Source organism: Lonchura striata, chromosome 34, assembly GCF_050655825.1.
Source record: "Lonchura striata isolate lonStrDom1 chromosome 34, ASM5065582v1, whole genome shotgun sequence".
NCBI classification, from domain to species: Eukaryota; Metazoa; Chordata; class Aves; order Passeriformes; family Estrildidae; genus Lonchura; species Lonchura striata.
Window position 1 is genome coordinate 5,612,593 of NC_140736.1, and position 25,206 is coordinate 5,637,798.

The 25,206-nt window shown below is 61.1% G+C and overlaps 2 protein-coding genes across 11 annotated transcripts; both read right to left on the reverse strand.

Annotated features, from left to right (window-relative positions):
- Positions 1–11,728, reverse strand: LGALS4 (galectin 4). Its single transcript, XM_085564824.1, has 10 exons — positions 11,684–11,728; positions 10,642–10,730; positions 9,291–9,492; positions 8,053–8,172; positions 6,981–7,004; positions 6,365–6,409; positions 6,230–6,259; positions 5,491–5,579; positions 4,316–4,487; positions 1–1,025 (listed from the first exon to the last, which is right to left on the reverse strand). Exons 1-10 carry the CDS (start codon positions 11,726–11,728, stop codon positions 879–881), a joined length of 963 nt encoding a protein of 320 aa, XP_085420950.1. The 3' UTR covers positions 1–878.
- A 1,323-nt stretch (positions 11,729–13,051) lies between these two features.
- Positions 13,052–24,125, reverse strand: ECH1 (enoyl-CoA hydratase 1). Of its 10 annotated transcripts, none has more exons than XR_014950871.1 (12): positions 24,094–24,125; positions 22,888–23,059; positions 22,178–22,266; positions 20,959–21,083; positions 19,729–19,777; positions 18,918–18,982; positions 18,369–18,439; positions 17,187–17,258; positions 15,951–16,101; positions 13,467–13,607; positions 13,333–13,404; positions 13,052–13,218 (listed from the first exon to the last, which is right to left on the reverse strand). XR_014950871.1 is itself a non-coding variant. In XM_085564831.1 (11 exons), exons 1-10 carry the CDS (start codon positions 24,116–24,118, stop codon positions 13,503–13,505), a joined length of 924 nt encoding a protein of 307 aa, XP_085420957.1. In that variant the 5' UTR covers positions 24,119–24,125; the 3' UTR covers positions 13,052–13,424; positions 13,497–13,502. The 10 variants fall into 10 exon arrangements, 7 of the variants coding, with proteins under 7 accessions (XP_085420957.1, XP_085420960.1, XP_085420958.1 ...); XR_014950870.1 differs by having other exon boundaries at positions 13,052–13,279; positions 13,333–13,362; positions 13,425–13,607; XR_014950869.1 differs by having other exon boundaries at positions 13,052–13,362; positions 13,425–13,607.
- Positions 24,126–25,206: the final 1,081 nt, after the last annotated feature.

Below are 25,206 nucleotides of genomic sequence, written 5' to 3' on the forward strand. Positions count from 1 at the left end.
TGGAGCAGGAACAGCTTTATTGAGATCAGTGTTGGGAGAGGACAATTGGGGGCAGTTCTGGGGGAATTCTGGGGCAATTACAGGACAATAATGGGGCAATTATGGTGACAATAATGGGGCAGTTCTGGGGCAGTTATGCAGCAATTATGCGACTATTCTGGACTAGGAATGGGGCAATTATGAGGCAGTAATGGGGCATTAATGGGCCAATAATGGGGCAGTTATGGGGCAATTAAAGGACAGTAATGGGGCAGTTCTGGGGCAGTAATAGGGCTGTTATTGGGCAATTATGGGACAATTCTGGACTAGGAATGGGGCAATTATGAGGCAGTAATGGGGCATTAATGGGGCAGTTCTGGGGCAATTACAGGACAGTAATGGGGCACTTATGCAGCAATTATGGGACAATTCTGGACTAGGAATGGAGCATTAATGGGGCAGTTATGGGGCAATTACAAGACAGTAATGGGGCAATTACAGGACAATTCTGGGCCAGTTATGCAGCAATTATGGGACAATTCTGGGGCACTTCTGGGGCAATTACAGGACAGTTCTGGGGCACTTATGCAGCAATTATGGAACAATTCTGGGGCAGTTCTGGGGCACTTATGCAGCAATTATGGAACAATTCTGGGGCAGTTCTGGGGCACTTATGCAGCAATTATGGAACAATTCTGGGGCAATTCTGGGGCAAGTATAGGGCAGTTCTGGGGCTGTTCCAGGGCAGTTCTGGGGCAGTTCTGGGGCTGTTCCAGGGCAGTTCTGGGGCAGTTCTGGGGCTGTTCCAGGGCAGTTCTGGGGCAGTTCTGAGGATGTTCTGGGGCAGTTCTGGGGCTGTTCCAGCACAATTGTGGGGCAGTGGCAGTGCCACTTGCGGGTCAGAAGTGGACGTAGGACAGGACGACGTCGCCCTCGATCTCCAGCACGTCCACGTGGGGCCCGGCCGGCGCCCGGTGGTAGAAGTTGAAGAGCGGCTGCCCCTCGGCGAACACCTTGAAGCGATGGTTCCCGCAGCGGATGGACAGCTGGAGGGGTACGGGGGGACATTGGGGGGCTGGCACCGCGGGGTGAGCCCCGAAATCACCCCGGGGAGCCCGGAATCAGCCCACAGAGCCCCGAAATCACACTGGAGACCCCGAAATCACCCTGGGGAGCCCGAAATCACCCCAGGGAACCTGGAATCAGCCCACAGACCCCCAAAATCAGCCCACAGACCCCCAAAATCAGCCCACAGACCCGCAAAATCACACCGGACACCCCCGAAATCACACCGGAGACCCCCGAAATCAGCCCACAGACCCCCAAAATCACACCGGAGACCCCCAAAATCACACCGGAGACCCCCGAAATCAGCCCACAGACCCCCAAAATCACACCGGAGACCCCCGAAATCACACTGGGGAGCCTGAAATCACCCCACAGACCCCCAAAATCACACCGGAGACCCCCAAAATCACACTGGGGAGCCCGAAATCAGCCCACAGACCCCCAAAATCACACTGGAGACCCCCAAAATCACACTGGGGAGCCCGGAATCACCCCACAGACCCCCGAAATCACACCGGAGACCCCCGAAATCACCCCACAGACCCCCAAAATCAGCCCACAGACCAGCAAAATCACGCTGGAGACCCCCAAAATCACCCCACAGACCCCAAATATCACCCCAAAGTCACCTGAGACCACCAACATCACCCCAGACCCCTGAAATCAGCCCAGAGACCCCAAATATCACCCCAGAGTCACCCCAGGGACCCCAAACCCCTCCGAGCACCCCAAATCCCACCCTGCTCATCTCCCAGGGACCCCAAACCCCCTCCGAGCACCCCAAATCCCACCCTGCTCATCTCCCAGTGACCCCAAACCCCTCCGAGCACCCCAAATCCCACCCTGCTCCCCTCCAGGACCCCCAAACCCCCTCTGAGCACCCCAAATCCCACCCTGCTCCCCTCGAGGGACCCCAAACCCCTCTGAGGACCCCAAATCCCACCCTGCTCATCTCCCAGGGACCCCAAACCCCCTCTGAGCACCCCAAATCCCACCCTGCTCCCCTCCCAGGGACCCCAAACCCCCTCCGAGCACCCCAAATCCCACCCTGCTCATCTCCCAGGGACCCCAAACCCCCTCTGAGCACCCCAAATCCCACCCTGCTTCCCTCCAGGGACCCCAAACCCCTCTGAGGACCCCAAATCCCCCCCTGCTCATCTCCCAGGGACCCCAAACCCCCTCCGAGCACCCCAAATCCCACCCTGCTCATCTCCCAGGGACCCCAAACCCCCTCTGAGCACCCCAAATCCCACCCTGCTCCCCTCCAGGGACCCCAAACCCCCTCTGAGCACCCCAAATCCCACCCTGCTCCCCTCCCAGGGACCCCAAACCCCCTCTGAGCACCCCAAATCCCACCCTGCTCCCCTCCCAGGGACCCCAAACCCCTCTGAGCACCCCAAATCCCACCCTGCTCATCTCCCAGGGACCCCAAACCCCCTCTGAGCACCCCAAATCCCACCCTGCTCATCTCCCAGGGACCCCAAACTCCTCCGAGCACCCCAAATCCCACCCTGCTCCCCTCCCAGGACCCCAAACCCCTCGGAGCACCCCAAATCCCACCCTGCTCATCTCCCAGGGACCCCAAACCCCCTCTGAGCACCCGAAATCCCACCCTGCTCATCTCCCAGGGACCCCAAACTCCTCTGAGCACCCCAAATCCCACCCTGCTCCCCTCCAGGACCCCCAAACCCCCTCTGAGCACCCCAAATCCCACCCTGCTCCCCTCCCAGGGACCCCAAACCCCTCTGAGCACCCCAAATCCCACCCTGCTCATCTCCCAGGACCCCCAAACCCCTCTGAACACCCCAAATCCCACCCTGCTCCCCTCCCAGGACCCCAAACCCCCTCCAAGCACCCCAAATCCCACCCTGCTCCCCTCCCAGGACCCCAAACCCCCTCTGAGCACCCCAAATCCCACCCTGCTCCCCTCCCAGGACCCCCAAACCCCCTCTGAGCACCCCAAATCCCACCCTGCTCCCCTCGAGGGACCCCAAACCCCCTCTGAGCACCCCAAATCCCACCCTGCTCATCTCCCAGGGACCCCAAACCCCTCTGAGCACCCCAAATCCCACCCTGCTCCCCTCCCAGGACCCCAAACCCCCTCTGAGCACCCCAAATCCCACCCTGCTCATCTCCCAGTGACCCCAAACCCCTCCGAGCACCCCAAATCCCACCCTGCTCCCCTCCAGGGACCCCAAACCCCTCTGAGCACCCCAAATCCCACCCTGCTCATCTCCCAGGGACCCCAAACCCCCTCTGAGCACCCCAAATCCCACCCTGCTCATCTCCCAGGGACCCCAAACCCCCTCCGAGCACCCCAAATCCCACCCTGCTCATCTCCCAGGGACCCCAAACCCCCTCTGAGCACCCCAAATCCCACCCTGCTCATCTCCCAGGGACCCCAAACCCCCTCTGAGCACCCCAAATCCCACCCTGCTCATCTCCCAGGGACCCCAAACCCCCTCTGAGCACCCCAAATCCCACCCTGCTCATCTCCCAGGACCCCCAAACCCCCTCTGAGCACCCCAAATCCCACCCTGCTTATCTCCCAGGGACCCCAAACTCCCTCTGAGCACCCCAAATCCCACCCTGCTCCCCTCCCAGGACCCCCAAACCCCCTCCGAGCACCCCAAATCCCACCCTGCTCCCCTCCAGGACCCCCAAACCCCCTCCGAGCACCCCAAATCCCACCCTGCTCCCCTCCCAGGACCCCCAAACCCCCTCTGAGCACCCCAAATCCCACCCTGCTCCCCTCCCAGGACCACCAAACCCCTCTGAGCACCCCAAATCCCACCCTGCTTATCTCCCAGGGACCCCAAACCCCCTCTGAGCACCCCAAATCCCACCCTGCTTATCTCCCAGGGACCCCAAACCCCCTCTGAGCACCCCAAATCCCACCCTGCTCATCTCCCAGGGACCCCAAACCCCCTCCGAGCACCCCAAATCCCACCCTGCTCCCCTCCCAGGACCCCAAACCCCCTCTGAGCACCCCAAATCCCACCCTGCTCATCTCCCAGGGACCCCAAACCCCCTCTGAGCACCCCAAATCCCACCCTGCTCCCCTCCAGGGACCCCAAACTGCTCTGAGCACCCCAAATCCCACCCTGCTTATCTCCCAGGACCCCAAACCCCCTCTGAGCACCCCAAATCCCACCCTGCTCCCCTCCCAGGACCCCCAAACCCCCTCCGAGCACCCCAAATCCCACCCTGCTCCCCTCGAGGGACCCCAAACCCCCCCCGGAGCCCCCCGAGCCCCCTCCCCGCTCACGTCGAAGTAGCGGCCGCGCAGGAAGGGGCTGCAGCCGGAGATGTCGCGCTCCTCGTGGCCCCAGGAGCCCCCCAAAAACGAGTTCCGGACCACGGCGTCGTCCTCGTCCATCCTGGGGTTCAGGTGCAGCAGCACGTCCCCCCCCGGGCCCGCCCGCAGGTTGACGTGGAACCTGGGGGGGATTTTGGGGGGACATTTTTGGAGTTTTGGGGGGGTTTGGAGGGGATTTGGGGGAGATTTGGGGTGTTTGGGGGGGATTTGGGGTGTTTGGAAGGGATTTGGGGGGGATTTGGGGTGTTTGGGGTGTTTGGAGGGTATTTGAGGGGTTTGGGGAGGGTTAGGGCTTTTTTGGGGGGATTTGGGGTGTTTGGAGGGGATTTGAGGAATTTGGGGAGGGTATTGGGTTTTTTGGGGGGATTTGGGGTGTTTGGGGGGGATTTGGGGTGTTTGAGGGGGATTTGGGATGTTTGGAGGGGATTTGAGGAATTTGGGGAGGGTTTGGGGTTTTTTGGGGGGATTTGGGGTGTTTGGGGGGGATTTGGGATGTTTGGAGGGGATTTGAGGGGTTTGGGGAGGGTTTGGGTTTTTTGGGGGGGATTTGGGATGTTTGGAGGGGATTTGAGGGGTTTGGGGAGGGTTTGGGGTTTTTTGGGGGGATTTGGGATGTTTGGAGGGGATTTGAGGGGTTTGGGGAGAGTTTGGGGTTTTTTGGGGGGATTTGGGATGTTTGGAGGGGATTTGAGGGGTTTGGGGAGAGTTTGGGGTTTTTTGGGGGGGATTTGGGGATGTTTGGAGGGGATTTGAGGGGTTTGGGGAGAGTTTGGGGTTTTTTGGGGGGGATTTGGGATGTTTGGAGGGGATTTGAGGGGTTTGGGGAGAGTTTGGGGTTTTTTGGGGGGATTTGGGATGTTTGGAGGGGATTTGGGGGGATCTGGGGGGGATCTGGGGTGTTTGGGGGTTCGGGGAGGATCCTGGGGGGGATTTTGGGGGTCCTAGTTTGGTGACAGAGGGGGTTGGGGGAGATTTTGGGAGTATTTTGGGGTGGATTTCAGGGGATTTGGGGGTCCTGGGGTGGATTTTGGGGTGCCGGGAGGGGCGAGAAGGGATTTTGGGAGCACGGGCAGGTTTGGGGGTGTCGGGGATTTTGGGGAGGGGTCTTTGGGGGTCCCCAGTACCTGTTGGCGTGGGGGGGGATGAAGCCCTTGATGACGATGGTTTTTTTGGGGAGCAGCCCCCCCGGGATGGTGGCGATGAACGGGACGGGCTGGGGGGGGCCAAAAATGGGGAGGGGGCTCAGAGAGGGGCGAGACCCCCCCAGGACCCCCCAAAATCACAAAAACCCCCTTAGGATCCCCCCAAATTCCAAACCCCCCCCCAGGACCCCCCAAATCCCAAAAACCCCCTTAGGATCCCCCCAAATCCCAACCCCTCCCCCCCAGGACCCCCCAAATCCCAAAAACCCCCTTAGGATCCCCCCAAATCCCAACCCCCCCCCCAGGACCCCCCAAATCCCAAAAACCCCCTTAGGATCCCCCCAAATCCCAACTACCCCCCCCCAGGACCCCCCAAATCCCAACAACCCACCCAGGACCCCCCAAATCCCCCCTTGAGCCCCCCAAAAATGCCCCAAATCCCCCAGAGTCACCCCAAAAATCCCCCAAATCCCCCCTTGAGCCCCCCCAAACCCCCTGGGACCCCCAAATCCCACCTTGAGCCCTTCCAAAATCCCCCAAATCCCACCTTGAGCCCCCCCAAAATCCCCCAAATCCCCCCTTGAGCCCCCCAAAATCCCCCAAATCCCCCCTTGAGCCCCCCCAAACCCCCAGGACCCCCAAATCCCCCCTTGAGCCCCCCCAAAATCCCCCCTTTGACCCCCCAAAACCCCCCGGGACCCCCAAATCCCCCCGGACTCACCGGGTGCAGGGTGGGGGGCTGCCCCATCACCTGTGGGGTACAGTGGGGGGTCAGTGGGGGGGGTCGGGGGGCGCACCCGGGGACCCCCCCCGATGGGGGAGGGGTCGGATTTTGGGGGGACCCCTCCCCACTTACCGGCAGGTTAAAGTCGGGGTAGATGGGGGCGATCTGCGGCGCGTCCTGGGGGGCACAGGGGACCCCAAAATCACCTGGGGACCCCCAAAACCCACCTGGGGGTACCCAAAATCTACCTGGGGACCCCCAAAACCCACCTGGGGGTACCCAAAACCCACCTGGGGACCCCCAAAACCCACCTGGGGGTACCCAAAATCTACCTGGAGGTACCCAAAATCCACCTGGGGATCCCCAAAACCCACCTGGGGGTACCCGAAATCTACCTGGGGACCCCCTAAATCCATCTGGGGACCCCCAAATCCACCTGGGGGTACCAAAATCTACCTGGGGACCCCCAAAACCCACCTGGGGGTACCCAAAAACCACCTGGGGACCCCCAAAAACCACCTGGGGACCCCCAAAACCCACCTGGGGACCCCCTAAACCCACCTGGGGGTACCCAAAACCCACCTGGGGACCCCCTAAACCCACCTGGGGGTACCCAAAACCCACCTGGGGGTACCTAAAATCAACCTGGGGACCCCCAAAACCCAACTGGGGGCCCCCAAAACCCACCTGGGGGTACCCAAAACCCACCTGGGGACCCCCAAAACCCACCCAGGACCCCCCGACTCACCGGGACGCACGGGGGAAACGCGTCCTGCAGGGAAAGAGGGGGGGTCAGAGGGGTTTGGGGGTCCGGGGGTGGAATTTTGGGGTCTGGGGGTGGAATTTTGGGTAACAGGGGTAGAATTTTGGGGTCTGGGGGTGGAATTTTGGGGTCCGGGGGTGGAATTTTGGGGTCTGGGGGTGGAATTTTGGGTAACAGGGGTAGAATTTTGGGGTCTGGGGGTGGAATTTTGGGGTCCAGGAGTGGGGATTGGGGTCCAGGGGTGGAATTTTGGGGTCTGGGGGTGGAATTCTGGGTAACAGGGGTGGAATTTTGAGGTGCAAGGGTGGAATTTTGGGGTCCAGGAGTGGGGATTGGGGTCCAGGGGTGGAATTTTGGGGTCTGGGGGTGGAATTCTGGGTAACAGGGGTGGAATTTTGAGGTGCAAGGGTGGAATTTTGGGGTCCAGGAGTGGGGTTTGAGGTCTGAGGCTGGTTTTGGGGCACAGGGGCGGGTTTTGGGGTGCAGGTTTTGGGGTGCAGGGTTGTTTTTTGGGGTGCAGGGTTAATTTTTGGGCTGGGGGAGTTTTTGGGGGTCTCACCGCGCCCCCCAGGACTGAAACCAAGCCCAGCTCCAGGTAAGGGGAGGATTCTGGGTCTGGTTTTTAACTCCGGGGTGGTTTTTGGGGTGCAGGTTTTGGGGTGCAGGGTTGTTTTTTGGGGTGCAGGGTTATTTTTTTGGGGTCAGGGGAATTTTGGGGGTCTCACCGCGCCCCCCAGGACCGAGACCGAGCCCAGCTCCAGGTAAGGGGGGGATTCTGGGTCTGGTTTTTAACTCCGGGGTGGTTTTTGGGGTGCAGGTTTTGGGGTTCAGGTGTATTTTTTGGGGTGCAGGGTTATTTTTTAGGGGTCAGGGGAATTTTGGGGGTCTCACCGCGCCCCCCAGCACCGAGACCGAGCCCAGCTCCAGGTAAGGGGGAGATTCTGAGGCTGGTTTTGGGGCATGGGGCGGGTTTTGGGGTGCAGGTTTTGGGGTTCAGGTGTATTTTTTGGGGTGCAGGGTTATTTTTTTGGGGTTGGGGGAATTTTGGGGGTCTCACCGCGCCCCCCAGCACCGAGACCGAGCCCAGCTCCAGCTCCCCGTCCACGTTCACGGCCGTCACCAGCTCCGGGGGCAGCCGGTGCGGGAACTCCTCGTAGAAGGTGCCGTTCACCAGGATCTGGGGGGACAGCGGCTCAGGGACCCCAAAAACACCCCAAAAACACCCCAAAAACACCCCCGGGACCCCAAAAACACCCCAAAAACACCCCAAAAACACCCCCGGGACCCCAAAAATACCCTAAAAACACCCCCGGGACCCCAAAATAGCCCCAAAACACCCCCGGGACCCCAACCCCCTACAAAGAGCCCCCCAAACCCCCCATTAAAGACCCCAAATCTCCCCCCAAGGACCCCCAAATTCCCCAAGGACACCCCAAACCCCCATTAAAGACCCAAAATCCCCCCTTAAAGACCCCAAATTCCCCAAAGACCCCTCAACCCCCCCCTTAAAGACCCCAAACCTCCCCAAAGACCCCCAAAATCCCCCCAAACTCCCCCCAAACCCCCATTAAAGACCCCCAACCCCCCCAAACTCCCCCCAAACCCCCATTAAAGACCCCCAACCCCCCCAAAGACCCTCCAAACCCCACTTTAAAGACCCCCAACCCCACTTTAAAGACCCCCAATCCCACTTTAAAGACCCCCCAAACCCCACTTTAAAGACCCCAAACCCCCATTAAAGACCCCCAATCTCCCTAAGACCCCCCAAACCCCACTTTAAAGACCCCCAGCCCCCCCAAAGACCCCCCAAACCCCACTTTAAAGACCCCAAACCCCACTTGAAAGACCCCAAGCCCCCCAAAGACCCCCCAAACCCCACTTTAAAGACCCCAAACCCCACTTTAAAGACCCCCAGCCCCCCCAAAGACCCCCCAAACCCCACTTTAAAGACCCCAAACCCCACTTGAAAGACCCCAAACCCCCCAAAAAGACCCCCCAAACCCCACTTTAAAGACCCCCAAACCCCCCAAAGACCCCCCAAACCCCACTTTAAAGACCCCAAACCCCACTTTAAAGACCCCAAACCCCACTTTAAAGACCCCCAAACCCCCCAAAGACCCCCCAAACCCCACTTTAAAGACCCCAAACCCCACTTTAAAGACCCCAAACCCCACTTTAAAGACCCCCAACCCCCCCAAAGACCCCCCAAACCCCACTTTAAAGACCCCAAACCCCCCCAAGACCCCCCAAACCCCACTTTAAAGACCCCCAGCCCCCCCCAAGCCCCCCCCGTACCCGGTACCCCTCGGGGGTGACGCTGACGACGATCTCGAAGGGTGCCCCCGGGCAGAGCGGGTGCAGCTCCCGCCGCTGCTCGTCCCCCCAGCGACCCCCGCGGCGGCTGTTGAGCACCGAGACCCCCGCCCCAAAACGGGGGTTCAGGTGCAGCGCCACGTCCGCCTCCTCCTCGGGCCCGGCCGCCAGGTTCACCCGGAACCTGGGGACAGGTGAGTGTCACCCGTGTCACCCAGTGTCACCCAGTGTCACCCAATGTCACCCTGAGACCCTCGGGACCGACCCCCGCCCCAAAACGGGGGTTCAGGTGCAGCGCCACGTCCGCCTCCTCCTCGGGCCCCGCCGCCAGGTTCACCCGGAACCTGGGGACAGGTGAGTGTCACCCGTGTCACCCAGTGTCACCCAGTGTCACCCTGGGACCCTCGGGACCCCCGGGACCCCCGTGACCCCCGCCCCAAAACGGGGGTTCAGGTCCCGGCCAGGGAAAGGGAACCTGGGGACAGGTGAGTGTCACCCGTGTCACCCAGTGTCACCCAGTGTCACCCAGTGTCACCCAATGTCACCCAGTGTCACCCTGAGACCCTCGGGACCCCCGGGACCCCCGCCCCAAAATGGGGGTTCAGGTCCCGGCCAGGGAAAGGGAACCTGGGGACAGGTCGGGGTCACCTGAGGTCACCTGGGGTCATCCAGTTCCCTCCCAGTGCTCCCAGTACCCCCCAGTGCCCTCCCAGTATCCCCAGTCCCCTCACTCCCTCCCAATCCCCTCCCAGTCCCTCCCAGTACCCCCCCAGTGCCTCCCAGTCCCTCCCAGTCCCTTCCAGTCCTTCCCAGTTCCCCCCCAGTCCCTCCCAGTGCTCCCAGTACCCCCCCAATCCCCTCCCAGTTCCCTCCCAGTGTTCCCAGTCCCTCCCAGTACCCCCCCAGTCCCTCCCAGTCCCTCCCAGTACCCCCCCAGTGCCTCCCAGTCGCTCCCAATCCCCTCCCAGTCCCCCCCCAGTCCCCCCAGTTGCTCCCAGTGCCCCCAAACCCCCTTCCAGTCCCTCCCAGTGCTCCCAGTACCACCCCAATCCCCTCCCAGTTCCCTCCCAGTCCTCTCCCAGTGTTCCCAGTCCCTCCAAGTACCCCCCCAGTACTCCCCCAGTCCCTCCCAGTGCCCCCCAATCCCCTCCCAGTCCCTCCCAGTTCCCTCCCAGTCCCCCCCCAATCCCCTCCCAGTCCCTCCCAGTCCCTCCCAGTTCCCTCCCAGTGCTCCCAGTCCCCCCCCAATCCCCTCCCAGTCCCTCCCAGTTCCCTCCCAGTGCTCCCAGTCCCCCCCCAATCCCCTCCCAGTCCCTCCCAGTGCTCCCAGTACCAGTCAGCCTGCGGGGCCAGCACCCCCTGGACGTAGATCGCCATCCCGGGCCGGAGCCCCCCGGGCACGGCGGCCACGAAGGGCAGGGGCTGGGGAGAGGGGGTGAGGGTCCCCAAAATGTCCTGGGGGTCCCCAAAACCACCTGGGGGTCCCCAAAATGTCCTGGGGGGGCCCAAAATGTCCTGGGGGGACCCAAAATCCCCTGGGGGGGCCCAAAACCCCCTGGGGGACCCCAAAATGTCCTGGGGGTCCCCAAAACCCCCTGGGGGACCCCAAAATGTCCTGGGGGTCCCCAGAATGTCCTGGGGGTCCCCAAAATCCCCTGGGGGACCCCAAAATGTCCTGGGGGGGTCCCAAAATTCCCTGGGGGTCCCCAAAATCCCCCTGAGGGGGTCAGGGTCCCCAAAATGTCCTGGGGGGTCCCCAAAATTCCCTGGGGGTCCCCAAAATCCCCCTGAGGGGGTCAGGGTCCCCAAAATGTCCTGGGGGGTCCCCAAAATCCCCCTGAGGGGGTCAGGGGTCCCCTAAATTCCCCGGGTTTTTGGGGTGACAGGGACCCCAAATCCCCCTGGACTCCCCCCGACCCCTTTTCCCCAATTTTTAGGGTCTCAGGGACCCCAAATCCCCCTCCCCCCAATTTTTGGGGTGACAGGGACCCCAAATGTCCCCTCCAGGGTGACAGGGACCCCCTCTCCCCCCTCCCCCCAATTTTTGGGGTGACAGGGACCCCAAATTTCCCTTCCGGGGTCCCAGGGATGCCCTCCTCCCCCTCCCCCCAATTTTTGGGGTGTCATGGACCCCCTCCCCCCAATTTTTGGGGTGACAGGGACCCCAAATCCCCCTGGACTCCCCCCGACCCCTCCCCCCAATTTTTGGGGTGACAGGGACCCCAAATTTCCCTTCCGGGGTCCCAGGGATGCCCTCCTCCCCCTTCCCCCAATTTTTGGGGTGACATGGACCCCCTCCCCCCAATTTTTGGGGTGACAGGGACCCCAAATCCCCAAATTTTGGGGTGCCCCGGCCCCGTTTGGGGGGTACCCACCGGGTTGTAGCAGGGCAGGTACCCGGGCGGGGGCACGAAGGTCATGGTGGTGGCACCCAGGTGACAATGGTGGCACCAGGTGGCAATGGTGGCACCCAGGTGACAATGGTGGCACCCAGGTGACACTGGTGGCACCCAGGTGGCACCCAGGGGTGCCTTTATACCCCTCCCCCACCGGGCCCCCCCAGTTCCGGCCCCTCCCCAGGTGGGGCCGAAATTGGGACTTTGACCCCCCAGATAAGGGACATGGGGAGGTGGCACAGGCGGCACCTTGGGGACACACCTGGCACAGGCGGCACCTTGGGGACACACCTGGCACAGGTGGCACCTTGGGGACACACCTGGCACAGGCGGCACCGCCCCGGACTCTGCCCCGGGTGGGGCTCCGGCCTTGGGGACACCTTGGGGACACCGTGGTGGCACCCTGGGGACACCCCAGGGCTGTGGTGGCACCTTGGGGACACCGTGGTGGCACCCTGGGGACACCGTGGTGGCACCCTGGGGACACCCCAGGGCTGTGGTGGCACCTTGGGGACACCGTGGTGGCACTTGGGGACACCCCAGAGCCCTGGTGGCACCTTTGGGACACCACGGTGGCACCCTGGGGACACCCCAGGGCTGTGGTGGCACCCTGGGGACACCGTGGTGGCACTTGGGGACACCCCAGAGCCCTGGTGGCACCTTGGAGACACCGTGGTGGCACCCTGGGGACACCCCAGAGCCCTGGTGGCACCTTTGGGACACCACGGTGGCACCCTGGGGACACCCCAGAGCCCTGGTGGCACCTTGGAGACACCGTGGTGGCACCCTGGGGACACCCCAGAGCTGTGGTGGCACCTTGGATACACCATGGTGGCACCCTGGGGACACTGTGGTGGCACCCTGGGGACACCCCAGAGCCCTGGTGGCACCTTTGGGACACCCCAGGGCTGTGGTGGCACCTTTGGGACACCGTGGTGGCACCTCGGGTACACCCCCAGAGCCCTGGTGGCACCTTTGGGACACCCCAGGGCTGTGGTGGCACCTTTGGGACACCGTGGTGGCACCTCGGGTACACCCCCAGAGCCCTGGTGGCACCTTTGGGACACCCCAGGGCTGTGGTGGCACCTTTGGGACACCGTGGTGGCACCTCGGGTACACCCCCAGAGCCCTGGTGGCACCTTTGGGACACCACGGTGACACTTTGGGGACACCCCAGGGCTGTGGTGGCACCTTGGATACACCGTGGTGGCACCCTGGGGACACCCCAGGGCCGTGGTGGCACTTGGGGACACCCCCAGAGCTCTGGTGGCACCTTGGGGACACCCCAGAGCTGTGGTGGCACCTTGGGGACACTTTGGGGCCCCCTCAGTGACAAGGCCAGGGAGATTTGGGGACAAAGAATTTATTGGGGGACACCGAGGTGGCCCCAGAGATGGGGACAGGGATGGTGGGACCTTGGGGACACCGAGGTGGCATCAGAGGTGACATCAGAGGTGACATCAGGGATGGGGACAGGGATGGTGGGACCTTGGGGACACCGAGGTGACACCGAGGTGACATCAGGTGACGTCAGAGCTTGGCGAAGGGAACGTTGGGGACACTCAGGTGGCACTGGTGGCACTCAGGTGACATCAGAGCTTGGCGAAGGGAACGTTGGGGACACTCAGGTGGCACTGGTGGCACTCAGGTGACATCAGGTGACGTCAGAGCTTGGCGAAGGGAACGTTGGGGACACTCAGGTGGCACTGGTGGCACTCAGGTGACATCAGAGCTTGGCGAAGGGAACGTTGGGGACACTCAGGTGGCACTGGTGGCACTCAGGTGACATCAGGTGACGTCAGAGCTTGGCGAAGGGAACGTCCTCGGGTCCCTTCTTGTCCAGGGCCGCCTGCACCGACTTGGGGATGTCCTCGGTCTGCAGCATGGCCATGTTCCAGGTGGCCTGGGGACATCATGGGGACAGGGACACAGGGACACAGTGACACAGGGACAGGGACACAGTGATGGTGACACAGTGACAGTGACAGGGGACAGTGACAGTGACAGGGACATGTCCTCGGTCTGCAGCATGGCCATGTTCCAGGTGGCCTGGGGACATCATGGGGACAGGGACAGTGACACAGTGACACAGGGACAGTGACACAGGGACAGTGACAGGGACAGTGACAGGGACATGTCCTGGGTCTGCAGCATGGCCATGTTCCAGGTGGCCTGGGGACATCATGGGGACAGTGACAGGGACAGGGACAGGGACAGGGACACAGGGACAGGGGACACAGGGACAGTGACACAGTGACAGGGACAATGACACAGTGACAGGGACAGGGACAGTGACACAGTGATGGTGACACAGTGACAGTGACAGGGACATGTCCTCGGTCTGCAGCATGGCCATGTTCCAGGTGGCCTGGGGACATCATGGGGACATGGGGACAATGACAGTGACACAGGGACAGTGACACAGGGACAGTGACACAGGGACAGGGACAGTGACAGGGGACAGTGACACAGGGACAGGGACACAGTGACAGTGACACAGTGACAGGGACACAGGGACACAGGGACAGTGACAGGGACATGTCCTCGGTCTGCAGCATGGCCATGTTCCAGGTGGCCTGGGGACATGGGGACAGTGACAGGGACACAGTGACACAGGGACAGGGACAGTGACAGGGGACAGTGACACGGGGACAGGGACACAGGGACAGTGACACAGTGATGGTGACACAGTGACAGTGAGTGACACAGGGACAGTGACACAGGGACACGGGGACAGTGACACAGTGACAGTGACAGGGACAGGGACAGTGACAGGGACATGTCCTCAGTCTGCAGCATGGCCATGTTCCAGGTGGCCTGGGGACATCATGGGGACATGGGGACAATGACAGTGACACAGGGACAGGGACAGTGACAGTGACACAGTGATGGTGACACAGTGACAGTGACACAGGGACAGTGACACAGGGACAGGGACAATGACACAGTGACAGGGACAGGGACAGTGACAGGGACAGGGACATGTCCTCGGTCTGCAGCATGGCCATGTTCCAGGTGGCCTGGGGACACGGGGACACGGGGACAGTGACAGTGACACAGTGACACAGGGACAGGGACAGTGACACAGTGACACAGGGACAGGGGACAGTGACACGGGGACAGTGACACAGGGACAGTGACAGGGACAGGGACATGTCCTCGGTCTGCAGCATGGCCATGTTCCAGGTGGCCTGGGGACACGGGGACACGGGGACAGTGACAGTGACACAGTGACACAGGGACAGGGACAGTGACACAGTGACACAGGGACAGGGGACAGTGACACGGGGACAGTGACACAGGGACAGTGACAGTGACAGGGACATGTCCTCGGTCTGCAGCATGGCCATGTTCCAGGTGGCCTGGGGACACGGGGACACGGGGACAGTGACAGTGACACAGTGACACAGGGACAGGGACAGTGACACAGTGACACAGGGACAGGGGACAGTGACACGGGGACAGTGACACAGGGACAGTGACAGTGACAGGGACATGTCCTCGGTCTGCAGCATGGCCATGTTCCAGGTGGCCTGGGGACACGGGGACATGGGGACAGTGACAGTGACCGGGGGAGGTGACAGTGACAGGTGACAGCAACCCGGGGGAGGAGACACTGTTCTGGGGTCAGTGACTGTCCTGGGGAGGTGACACTGTTCTGGGGTCGGAAGCGACACTGTTTGGGGCTGGTGCCAGTGACGCGGGGAGGTGACAGTGACCTGGGGGGGTGACAGTGACCCGGGGAGGTGACAGTGACAGTGACCCGGGGAGGTGACAGTGACAGTGACAGTGACCCAAGGAGGTGACAGTGACAGGTGCCAGTGCCAGTGACGCGGGGAGGTGCCAGTGACAGTGACCCGGGGAGGTGACAGTGACCTGGGGAGGTGAGAGTGACCCGGGGAGGTGACAGTGACAGTGACCCGGGGAGGTGACAGTGACAGGTGCCAGTGCCAGTGACGCGGGGAGGTGACAGTGACAGGTGACAGTGACGCGGGGAGGTGACAGTGACAGTGACAGTGACAGGTGACAGTGACAGTGACGCGGGGAGGTGACAGTGACAGGTGACAGTGACGCGGGGAGGTGACAGTGACAGGTGACAGTGACAGTGACAGTGACAGTGCCGCGGGGAGGTGACAGTGACAGTGACAGTGACAGTGATCCAGGGAGGTGACAGGTGACAGTGCCAGTGCCGCGGGGAGGTGACAGTGACAGTGACAGTGACAGTGCCGGTGCCGGTGGCACGCACCATGTGCTGCAGCCCCTCGCTGACGGGCCGGTCCCGCGAGTGGAGCAGGTTGACCTTGGTGCCCTGCACGGCCACGGGGCTGCGGGCGGCGACGGCCGCGGCCACCTCCAGCGCCGCCTCCAGCAGCGCCGGCTTGTCCGGCAGCACCCGGCTGGGGGCACGGCGTCACCAGCCCGAGCGCAGCCGGGAACAGCCCGAAAGCAGCCCAAACACAGCCGGGAACAGCCCGAAAGCAGCCCAAATACAACCCGAATACAGCCCGAAACCACCCCGAATACAGCCCGAAACCACCCCAGAACACACCCGAGAACAGCCCGAAACCAGCCCAAATACAACCTGAATACAGCCCAAAACCACCCCAGAACACACCCGGGAACAGCCCGAAACCAGCCCAAATACAACCCGAATACAGCCCGAAACCACCCCAGAACACAGCCGGGAACAGCCCGAAAGCACCCCAGAACACAGCCCGAATACAGCCCAAACACAGCCCGAATACAGCCCGAAAGCAGCCCAAACACAGCCGAAAACAGCCCAAATACACCCAAAACCACCCAGAAACGCAGCCCAAACACACCCGAATACAGCCCGAAACCACCCTGAATACAGCCCGAATACAGTCCGAAAGCAGCCCGAAACCACCCCAGGAAACACCCGAGAACAGCCCGAAAGCAGCCCAAACACAACCCAAATACAGCCCGAAACCACCCCAGAACACACCCGAGAACAGCCCGAAACCAGCCCAAATACAGCCAAAATGCAGCCCGAATACAGCCGAAAACAGCCCGAATACAGCCCGAAACCACCCCAAATACAGCCCGAATACAGCCCAAATACAGCCCAAATACAGCCAAAACCACCCCGAAACCAGCCCAGAACACAGCCGAGAACAGCCCAAAACCACCCCAAATACAGCCAAAACCAGCCCGAAACTAGCCCAAATACAGCCCGAATACAGCCCAAAACCAGCCCAAATACAGCCCGAATACAGCCTGAAAGCAGCCCAAATACACCCAAAACCAGCCCGAAAGCAGCCCAAACACAGCCCAAATACACCCAAAACCACCCCCAAAACCCTCTCAAAATCCCCACCCACATTCACCCAAAATTCATCCTAAATCCACGCGAAATTCACCAAAAACGCCCCCAAAATCCCCCCCAAAATTCACCCAAATTCCCCAAAATCCCCCCAAAATCCCCCAAATGCCCCAAACTCCCCCAAAAGCGCAGCCCCACCTGACCAGGCCGCAGCTCAGCGCCTCGGGCGCCCTCATGACGCGGGCGGTGAAGGCCAGCTCGTTCACCAGGCTGGGACAGCGAGGGGACAGCGGGGGGACATTGGGGGGGTTGGGGACATTGGGGACATTGGGGACACTGGGGACATTGGGGACATTGGGGGGGTTGGGGACATTGGGGACATTGGGGGGTTTGGGGACATTAGGGGGATTTGGGGACATTGGGGGGGGTTGGGGACATTGGGGACATTGGGGACATTGGGGGGGTTGGGGACATTGGGGGGGTTGGGGACATTGGGGGGGTTTGGGGACATTGGGGGGTTTGGGGACATTGGGGGGGTTTGGGGACATTGGGGGGATTTGGGGAAATTGGGGGGGTTGGGGACATTGGGGGGATTTGGGGAAATTGGGGGGGTTGGGGACATTGGGGACATTGGGGACATTGGGGGGATTTGGGGACATTGGGGGGATTTGGGGAAATTGGGGGGGTTGGGGACATTGGGGACATTGGGGACATTGGGGGGATTTGGGGACATTGGGGGGATTTGGGGAAATTGGGGGGGTTGGGGACATTGGGGACATTGGGGACATTGGGGGGGTTGGGGACATTTTGGGGGTTGGGGGGATTTGGGGACATTTGGGGACATTGGGGACATTGGGGGGGTTGGGGACATTTTGGGGGTTGGGGGGATTTGGGGACATTTGGGGATATTGGGGACATTTGGGGGGGTTTGGGGACATTGGGGGGGTCGGGGACATTGGGGGGGTTGGGGGGATTTGGGGACATTTGGGGGGGTTTGGGGACATTGGGGGGGTCGGGGACATTTGGGACATCAGGGCACTGAGGACATTCATGGGACACCAGGGGGACATCGGGGACATTGGGGGGTTTGGGGACATCGGGGGATTTGGGATATTGGGGGGACGTTTGGGACATTGGGGGGGGTTGGGGGGATTGGGGGATTTGGGATATTGGGGGGACATCTGGGGACACTGGGGGGACACTGGGGGGACATTTGGGGACATTGGGGGATTGGAGGCATTTGGGACATTGGGGGCAATTTGGGGCATGGGGGACATTGGGTGGATTGGGGACATCGGGGACATTGAGGATATTTCGGACATTTGGGGACGTTTGGGGACATTTGGACATTTGGGGACACCGGGGGTGCCCCTCACCCACCTCTGGCTCCCCACGATTTTGGGGAGGCGCTGCAGGGTCCCCACGTCGGCCGCCAGCCCCATGTCCACCTCCTGTGGGGACACCGGGGACACTGGGGGGACTGGGAGGGACTGGGGGGGACTGGGAGAGACTGGGGGACACTGGGGGGACTGGGGGGACACTGGGGGACACTGGGAGGGACTGGGGTGACACTGGGGGACACTGGGGGATACTGGGGGACACTGGGGGATACTGGGTGACACTGGGGGGACACTGGGGGACACTGGGGGACACTGGGAGGGACTGGGGTGACACTGGGGGACACTGGGTGACACTGGGGGACACTGGGGGACACTGGGAGGGACTGGGGTGACACTGGGGGACACTGGGGGACACTGGGGACACTGGGGGGACACTGGGAGGGACTGGGGTGACACTGGGGGACACTGGGGGACACTGGGGGGACACTGGGTGACACTGGGGGACACTGGGGGACACTGGGGGACACTGGGAGGGGTCCCGGGGGGTTTGGGGACATCTGGGGGGTCCCGGGGTCCCCTCGTGTCCCACCTTGACCTGGAACGAGGCGTCCTGGGAGCACAAGCGAATGTCACAGGCCGAGATCAGATCCACGCCTGGGGGGAGAGCCTTCGTCATCCTCATCCTCATCATCCCATCCTCCTCATCCTCATCTTCATCCCATCCTCATCCTCATCGTATTCCCATCCCATCCTCATCCTCATCCTCATCATCCCATCCTCCTCATCCTCATCTTCATCCCATCCTCATCCTCATCGTATCCCCATCCCATCCTCATCCTCATCCTCATCATTCCATCCTCCTCATCCTCATCTTCATCCCACCCTCATCCTCATCGTATCCCCATCCCATCCTCATCTTCATCCCATCCTCATCCTCATCGTATCCTCATGCCACCCTCATCCTCATCCTCATCATCCCATCCTCATCTTCATCCCACCCTCATCCTCATCGTATCCTCATCCCATCCTCATCCTCATCATCCCATCCTCCTCATCCTCATCTTCATCCCACCCTCATCCTCATCATCCATCCGCATCCTCCTCATCATCCTATCCCATCCTCCTCATCCTCACCCCACCCTCCCTCATCCCGTTCCCATTCTGTCCCATCCTCATCCTCACCCCAATCTTCATCTTCAGCTTCATCCCGACCTCCCCATTCCCTCACCCGATCCCACCCCAAATCCCAAATCCCAAATCCCAAATCCCAAATCCCAAATCCCATCCCCATCCCAAATCCCAAATCCCAAATCCCATCCCCATCCCAAATCCCATCCCCATCCCAAATCCCAAATCCCAAATCCCAAATCCCAAATCCCACCCCGTCCCGCCCCCCTCACCAGCTCCGATGCAGGGCCCGTGCACGGCGGCGATCACGGGTTTGGGGCACTGCGGGATTTTGGGGGTCAGGGGGTTTGGGGGTCAGGGGGGGTTTGGGGGTCAGGGGGATTTTGGGTGTCAGGGGGGATTTTTGTGGGGTCAGGGGGGTTTTGGGGGTCAGGGGGGTTTGGGGGTCAGGGGGGTTTGGGGGTCAGGGGGATTTTGGGTGTCAGGGGGGATTTTTGTGGGGTCAGGGGGGTTTGGGGGTCAGGGGGGTTTGGGGTCAGGGGGTTTGTGGGGTCAGGGGGGTTTGGGGGTCAGGGGGATTTTGGGTGTCAGGGGGGATTTTTGTGGGGTCAGGGGGGTTTGGGGGATTTTGGGGGTCAGGGGGTTTGGGGTCAGGGGGTTTGGGGGTCAGGGGTGGTTTTTGTGGGGTCAGGGGGGTTTGGGGGTCAGGGGAGTTTTTGTGGGGTCAGGGTTTTGGGGAGTCACGGCAGGTTTTAGGGGCTCAGGACGGGTTTTGGGGTCCCAGCCCAGGTTTTGGGGTCCCGGGCCAGTTTTGGGGTGCCAGGCGGGTTTTGGGGTCCCAGGCTGGGTTTTGGGGGCTCAGGCCGGGATTTAGGGGGTCCCAGCCTGGGTTTGGGGTCCCAGGCTGGGTTTTGGGGGCTCAGGCCGGGATTTAGGGGGTCCCAGCCTGGGTTTGGGGTCCCGGGCTGGTTTTGGGGTCCCAGGCCAGGATTTAGGGGGTTCAGGGCAGGTTTCGGTGTCCCAGCCCAGGTGTTGGGGTCCCAGGCCGGTTTTGGGGGCTCAGGCCGGGATTTAGGGGGTCCCAGCCCAGGTTTTGGGAGCTCAGGCCGGGACTGAGGGGGTCCCAGCCCAGGTTTTGGGGTCCCAGCCCAGGTTTTGGGGTCCCAGCCCAGGTGTTGGTGTCTCAGTCCGGTTTCGGGGGCTCAGGCCGGGATTTAGGGGGTCCCAGCCCAGGTTTTGGGAGCTCAGGCCGGGACTGAGGGGGTCCCAGCCCAGGTTTCGGGGTCCCAGCCCAGGTTTTGGGGTCCCAGCCCAGGTGTTGGGGTCCTAGGCCGGTTTCGGGGGCTCAGGCCGGGATTTAGGGGGTCCCGGGCGGGTTTCGGGGTCCCAGCCCGGGTTTGGGGTGCCGGGCGGGTTTCGGGGGTCCCAGGCCGGGATTTAGGGGGTGCCGGGCGGGTTTCGGGGTGCCGGGCGGGTTTCGGGGGTCCCGGGGCTGTGCCCACCCTCTCCATGACCGAGAAGCTCTCCTGGAACTCCAGGATGTGGCGGCGCAGCGCCCAGGCCCGGCGCGCCGCGTCCTGCGCCGGCAGCGCCGCCAGCAGCGAGCCCAGCTCCCCGAGGTCGATGCCTGCACCAGCCGCGGATTTCGGGGATTTCGGGGATTTCGGGGGATTTGGGGGGATTTTGGGGGGATTTGGGGGGATTTGGGGGGTCTCAGGGGGGTCTGGGGAACCCCCGGGACCCCCCGGCGCTGCCGGGGTCTGGGGGAGCTCCCGGGAACAATCCCCGGGGAGCCGGGAGGGAGGCTGGGGATGGGAGAGGGAATTCTGGGGGGTTCCAGGAGGGAATTTTGGGGTTTGAGAGGGAATTTTGGGGTTCCAGGAGGGAATTTTTGGATCTGAGGGGAAATTTTGGGGGTTCTGGAAGGGAATTTTGGGGTTCTAGGAGGGAAATTTTGGGATTTGAAAGAGAATTTTAGGATTTGAGAGGGAATCCGGGGGTTCCAGAAAGGAATTTTGGGGTTCCAGGGGGAAATTTTGGGTTCCAGGAGGGAATTTTGAGAATTTGGGGGTTCCAGGTGGGAATTTTGCGAATTTGGGGTTCCAGAGGGGAATTTGGGGTCCCAGATGGGAATTTCGGGAATTTGGGGGTCCCAGGAGGGAATTCAGGGTCCCAGAAAGGAATTTCGGGAATTTTGGGGTCCCAGGGGGGAATTTGGGGTTCCAGGTGGGAATTTTGGGACTTTGGGGTTCCAGGGGGGAATTTCGGGGTCCCAGGCGGAATTTGGGGTTCCAGGTGGGAATTTTGGGAATTTCGGGGTCCCAGGCGGGAATTTGGGGTCCCAGGTGGGAATTTTGGGATTTTGGGGTCCCAGGGGGGAATTTGGGGTCCCAGGGGAGATTTTGGGGTCCCAGATGGGAATTTCGGGAATTTCAGGGTCCCAGGGGGGATTTTGGGGTCCCAGGTGGGAATTTCGGGGTCCCAGGGGGGATTTTGGGGTCCCAGGGGGGAATTTGGGGTCCCAGGGGAGATTTTGGGGTCCCAGGGGGGAATTTTGGGATTTTGGGGTCCCAGGGGGGATTTTGGGGTCCCAGAGGGGAATTTGGGGTCCCAGATGGGAATTTCGGGAATTTCAGGGTCCCAGGGGGGAATTTGGGGTCCCAGGTGGGAATTTGGGGATTTTGGGGTCCCAGGGGGGATTTTGGGAATTTGGGGTCCCACCGGCGGTGAAGGCGCTGCCGGCGCCGGAGACGACGACCGCGCGGCACTCGGGGTCCTGCGAGATCTCCTGGAACACCTGCACCAGCTCCCTGCCCAGTGCGGACCAGTATGGACCAGTATGGACCAGTGTGGACCAGTACGGACCAGTGCGGACCCGTACGGACCAGTACGGACCAGTACAGACCGGTTAGCACCAGCTCCCTGCCCAGTACAGACCAGTAAGGACCAGTACGGACCACTAAGGACCAGTACGGACCAGTACGGACCAGTATGGACCAGTACAGACCGGTTAGCACCAGCTCCCTGCCCAGTACGGACCAGTAAGGACGAGTACGGACCAGTATGGAGCATCCGGGAGCACCAGTACAGACCCCCCAGTCCCTCCCAGTTTGATCCCAGTTCGTCCCAGTCCCTCCCAGTATATCCCAGTCCCTCCCAGTCCCCCCCAGTCCCTCCCAGTTTGATCCCAGTTGGATCCCAGTCCCTCCCAGTTCAATCCCAGTCCCTCCCAGTTTATCCCAGTCCCTCCCAGTTGGATCCCAGTCCCTCCCAGTTCAATCCCAGTCCCTCCCAGTTCATCCCAGTCCCTCCCAGTTTGATCCCAGTTGGATCCCATTCCCTCCCAGTTCATCCCAGTCCCTCCCAGTTTATCCCAGTCCCTCCCAGTTGGATCCCAGTCCCTCCCAGTCCCTCCCAGTTCATCCCAGTACCTCCAGCAGTGCAGGTCCAGCGCGTTGCGCTTGCTGGGCCGGTGCAGCTGCACGTGCAGCACCCTTGGGTGCTCCCGCAGCAGCCGCAGCGAGCGCAGCTCTGACGTCATCGCTGACGTCACTGATGACGTCATCAACCGCGACTGGGACACCGGGATCCAACTGGGACAGACTGGGAGGGGAATGGAGAGACTGGGATGGAACTGGGATCAAACTGGGAGGGACTGGGGGGGACTGGGAACAAACTGGGATAAAACTGGGAGGGACTGGGGGGGACTGGGATGGAACTGGGATCAAACTGGGAGGGACTGGGAACAAACTGGGATCAAACTGGGAAGGGACTGGGATCAAACTGGGAGCACTGGGGATGCAGCAGCTGCAGCGAGCACAGCGATGATGTCATCATGACGTCATCAGTGACGTCATTGGTGATGTCATCAACCACGACCGGAATCAAACTGGGACGCACTGGGAGGGGAAGGAGATACTGGGATGGACTGGGAGGGACTGGGATCAAACTGGGAGGGACTGGGGGGACTGGGGATGAACCAAGAACAAACTGGGATAAACTGGGGGAAACTGGGGAAAAACCAAGGACAAACTGGGGGAAACTGGGACAAACTGGGACAAACTGGGACAAACTGGGAGAAACACCAAGGACAAACTGGGGGAAACTGGGATAAACTGGGACCAAACTGGGCCAAACTGGTCTAAACAGGGACCCACTGGGATGAACTGGGACAAACTGGGACAAACTGGGGGAAACTGGGAGAAACTGGGCCAAACTGGGCCAAACTGGTCTAAACAGGGACCCACTGGGATAAACTGGGGGAAACTGGGATAAACTGGGACCCACTGGGATAAACTGGGACAAACTGGGGGAAACTGGGAGAAACTGGGACAAACTGGGGAAAAGCCAAGGACAATCTGGGGGAAACGGGGAGAAGCTGGGACAAACTGGGCCAAACTGGTCTAAACTGGGACCCACTGGGATAAACTGGGATAAACTGGGAACAAACAAAGGACAAACTGGGGCCAAACTGGGATAAACTGGGAGAAACTGGGACAAACCAAGGACAAACTGGGGGAGACTGGTCCGAACTGGTCTAAACCGGTCCAAACTGGGGAGAAACCGGGCCTAAACTGGTCCAAACTGGTTTAAACTGGTCCGAACTGGTCCCCCCGGGCCGCCCCTCCCCCACTCACGCGCGCGCCGCAGCCCCGCCGCCATCGGCCCCGCGCGCCGGAAGTGACGCAGCACCGAGGCGGAAGCGCACAGGAAACAGCCATAACACACCGGAAGTGACGTCACGCAGATGAGGCAGCGGGCTGCGAGGTCGTGACCGGAAGTTCTGGAAATTCCAATCCCGAATTCCCCCAAAATGCTCCCAAAAAAAACCCTCAGAATGTTCCTCCCAAAAAAATCTCAAAGAACTTTAAAAAGTCCCAAAATCTTCCCAAAAATAAAAGTTAAAAAACTCCAAAATCTTCCCAAAAAAACTCCCCAAAATCTTCTCAAAAAAAATTCCCAAAATCTTCCTAAAAAACCCTCAAAATGTTCCCCCCAAAAAAATCTCAAAGAACTTTAAAATTCCCAAAATCTTCCCAAAACAAAGTTTAAAAATCCCCAAAAATCTTCCCAAAAAAGACCCTTTCAAAATCTTCCCCCAAAAACTTGAAAAATCCCCAAAAATCGTCCCAAAATAAACTTTGAAAACCCCCAAAATCCTCCCAAAACCCCCTCCAAAATCTTCCCAAAAAAACCTTTCAAAACCCCCCCAAAAATCCCAACCTCCCCCTAAAATCGTCCCCAAACCCCCCAAAATTGTCCCAACCCCCCCTAAATTCCCCCAAAAACCCAAAATCCCCAAATTCGGTTTTTGTTTCCCAAATTCTTTATTGGGGGGGGGGAGGGGCTCCAACCCCTTCGCCTTAAAAATGGGGGGGAGGGGAGGGGGGGGGGAGGGTCTCTGCACCCCCCGGCCTTAAAAAAAATGGGGGAGTCCCCAGGGGATTTTGGGGGGTCCCGGGGGGTCCTGGGGGTCCCAAGAGGATCCTGAGGGTCCTGGGGTGATCCTGGGGGAGGCCCGTGGGGGTCCCGGGGGGATTTTGGGGGTCCCAGGGGGTCCCGGGGTGGTTTCGGGGTCCCCAGGAGGATCCAGAGGGTCCTGGGGGTCCCAGGGGGGATCCAGGGGGGTCCTTGGGGGGGATCCTGGGGGGTCCCCGGGGGATTTTGGGGTCCCCAGGGGGTCTCAAGGGGGATCCAGGAGGGTCCTGGGGGGATCTTGGGGGTCCTGGGGAGAGCCCCGAGGGTCCCGG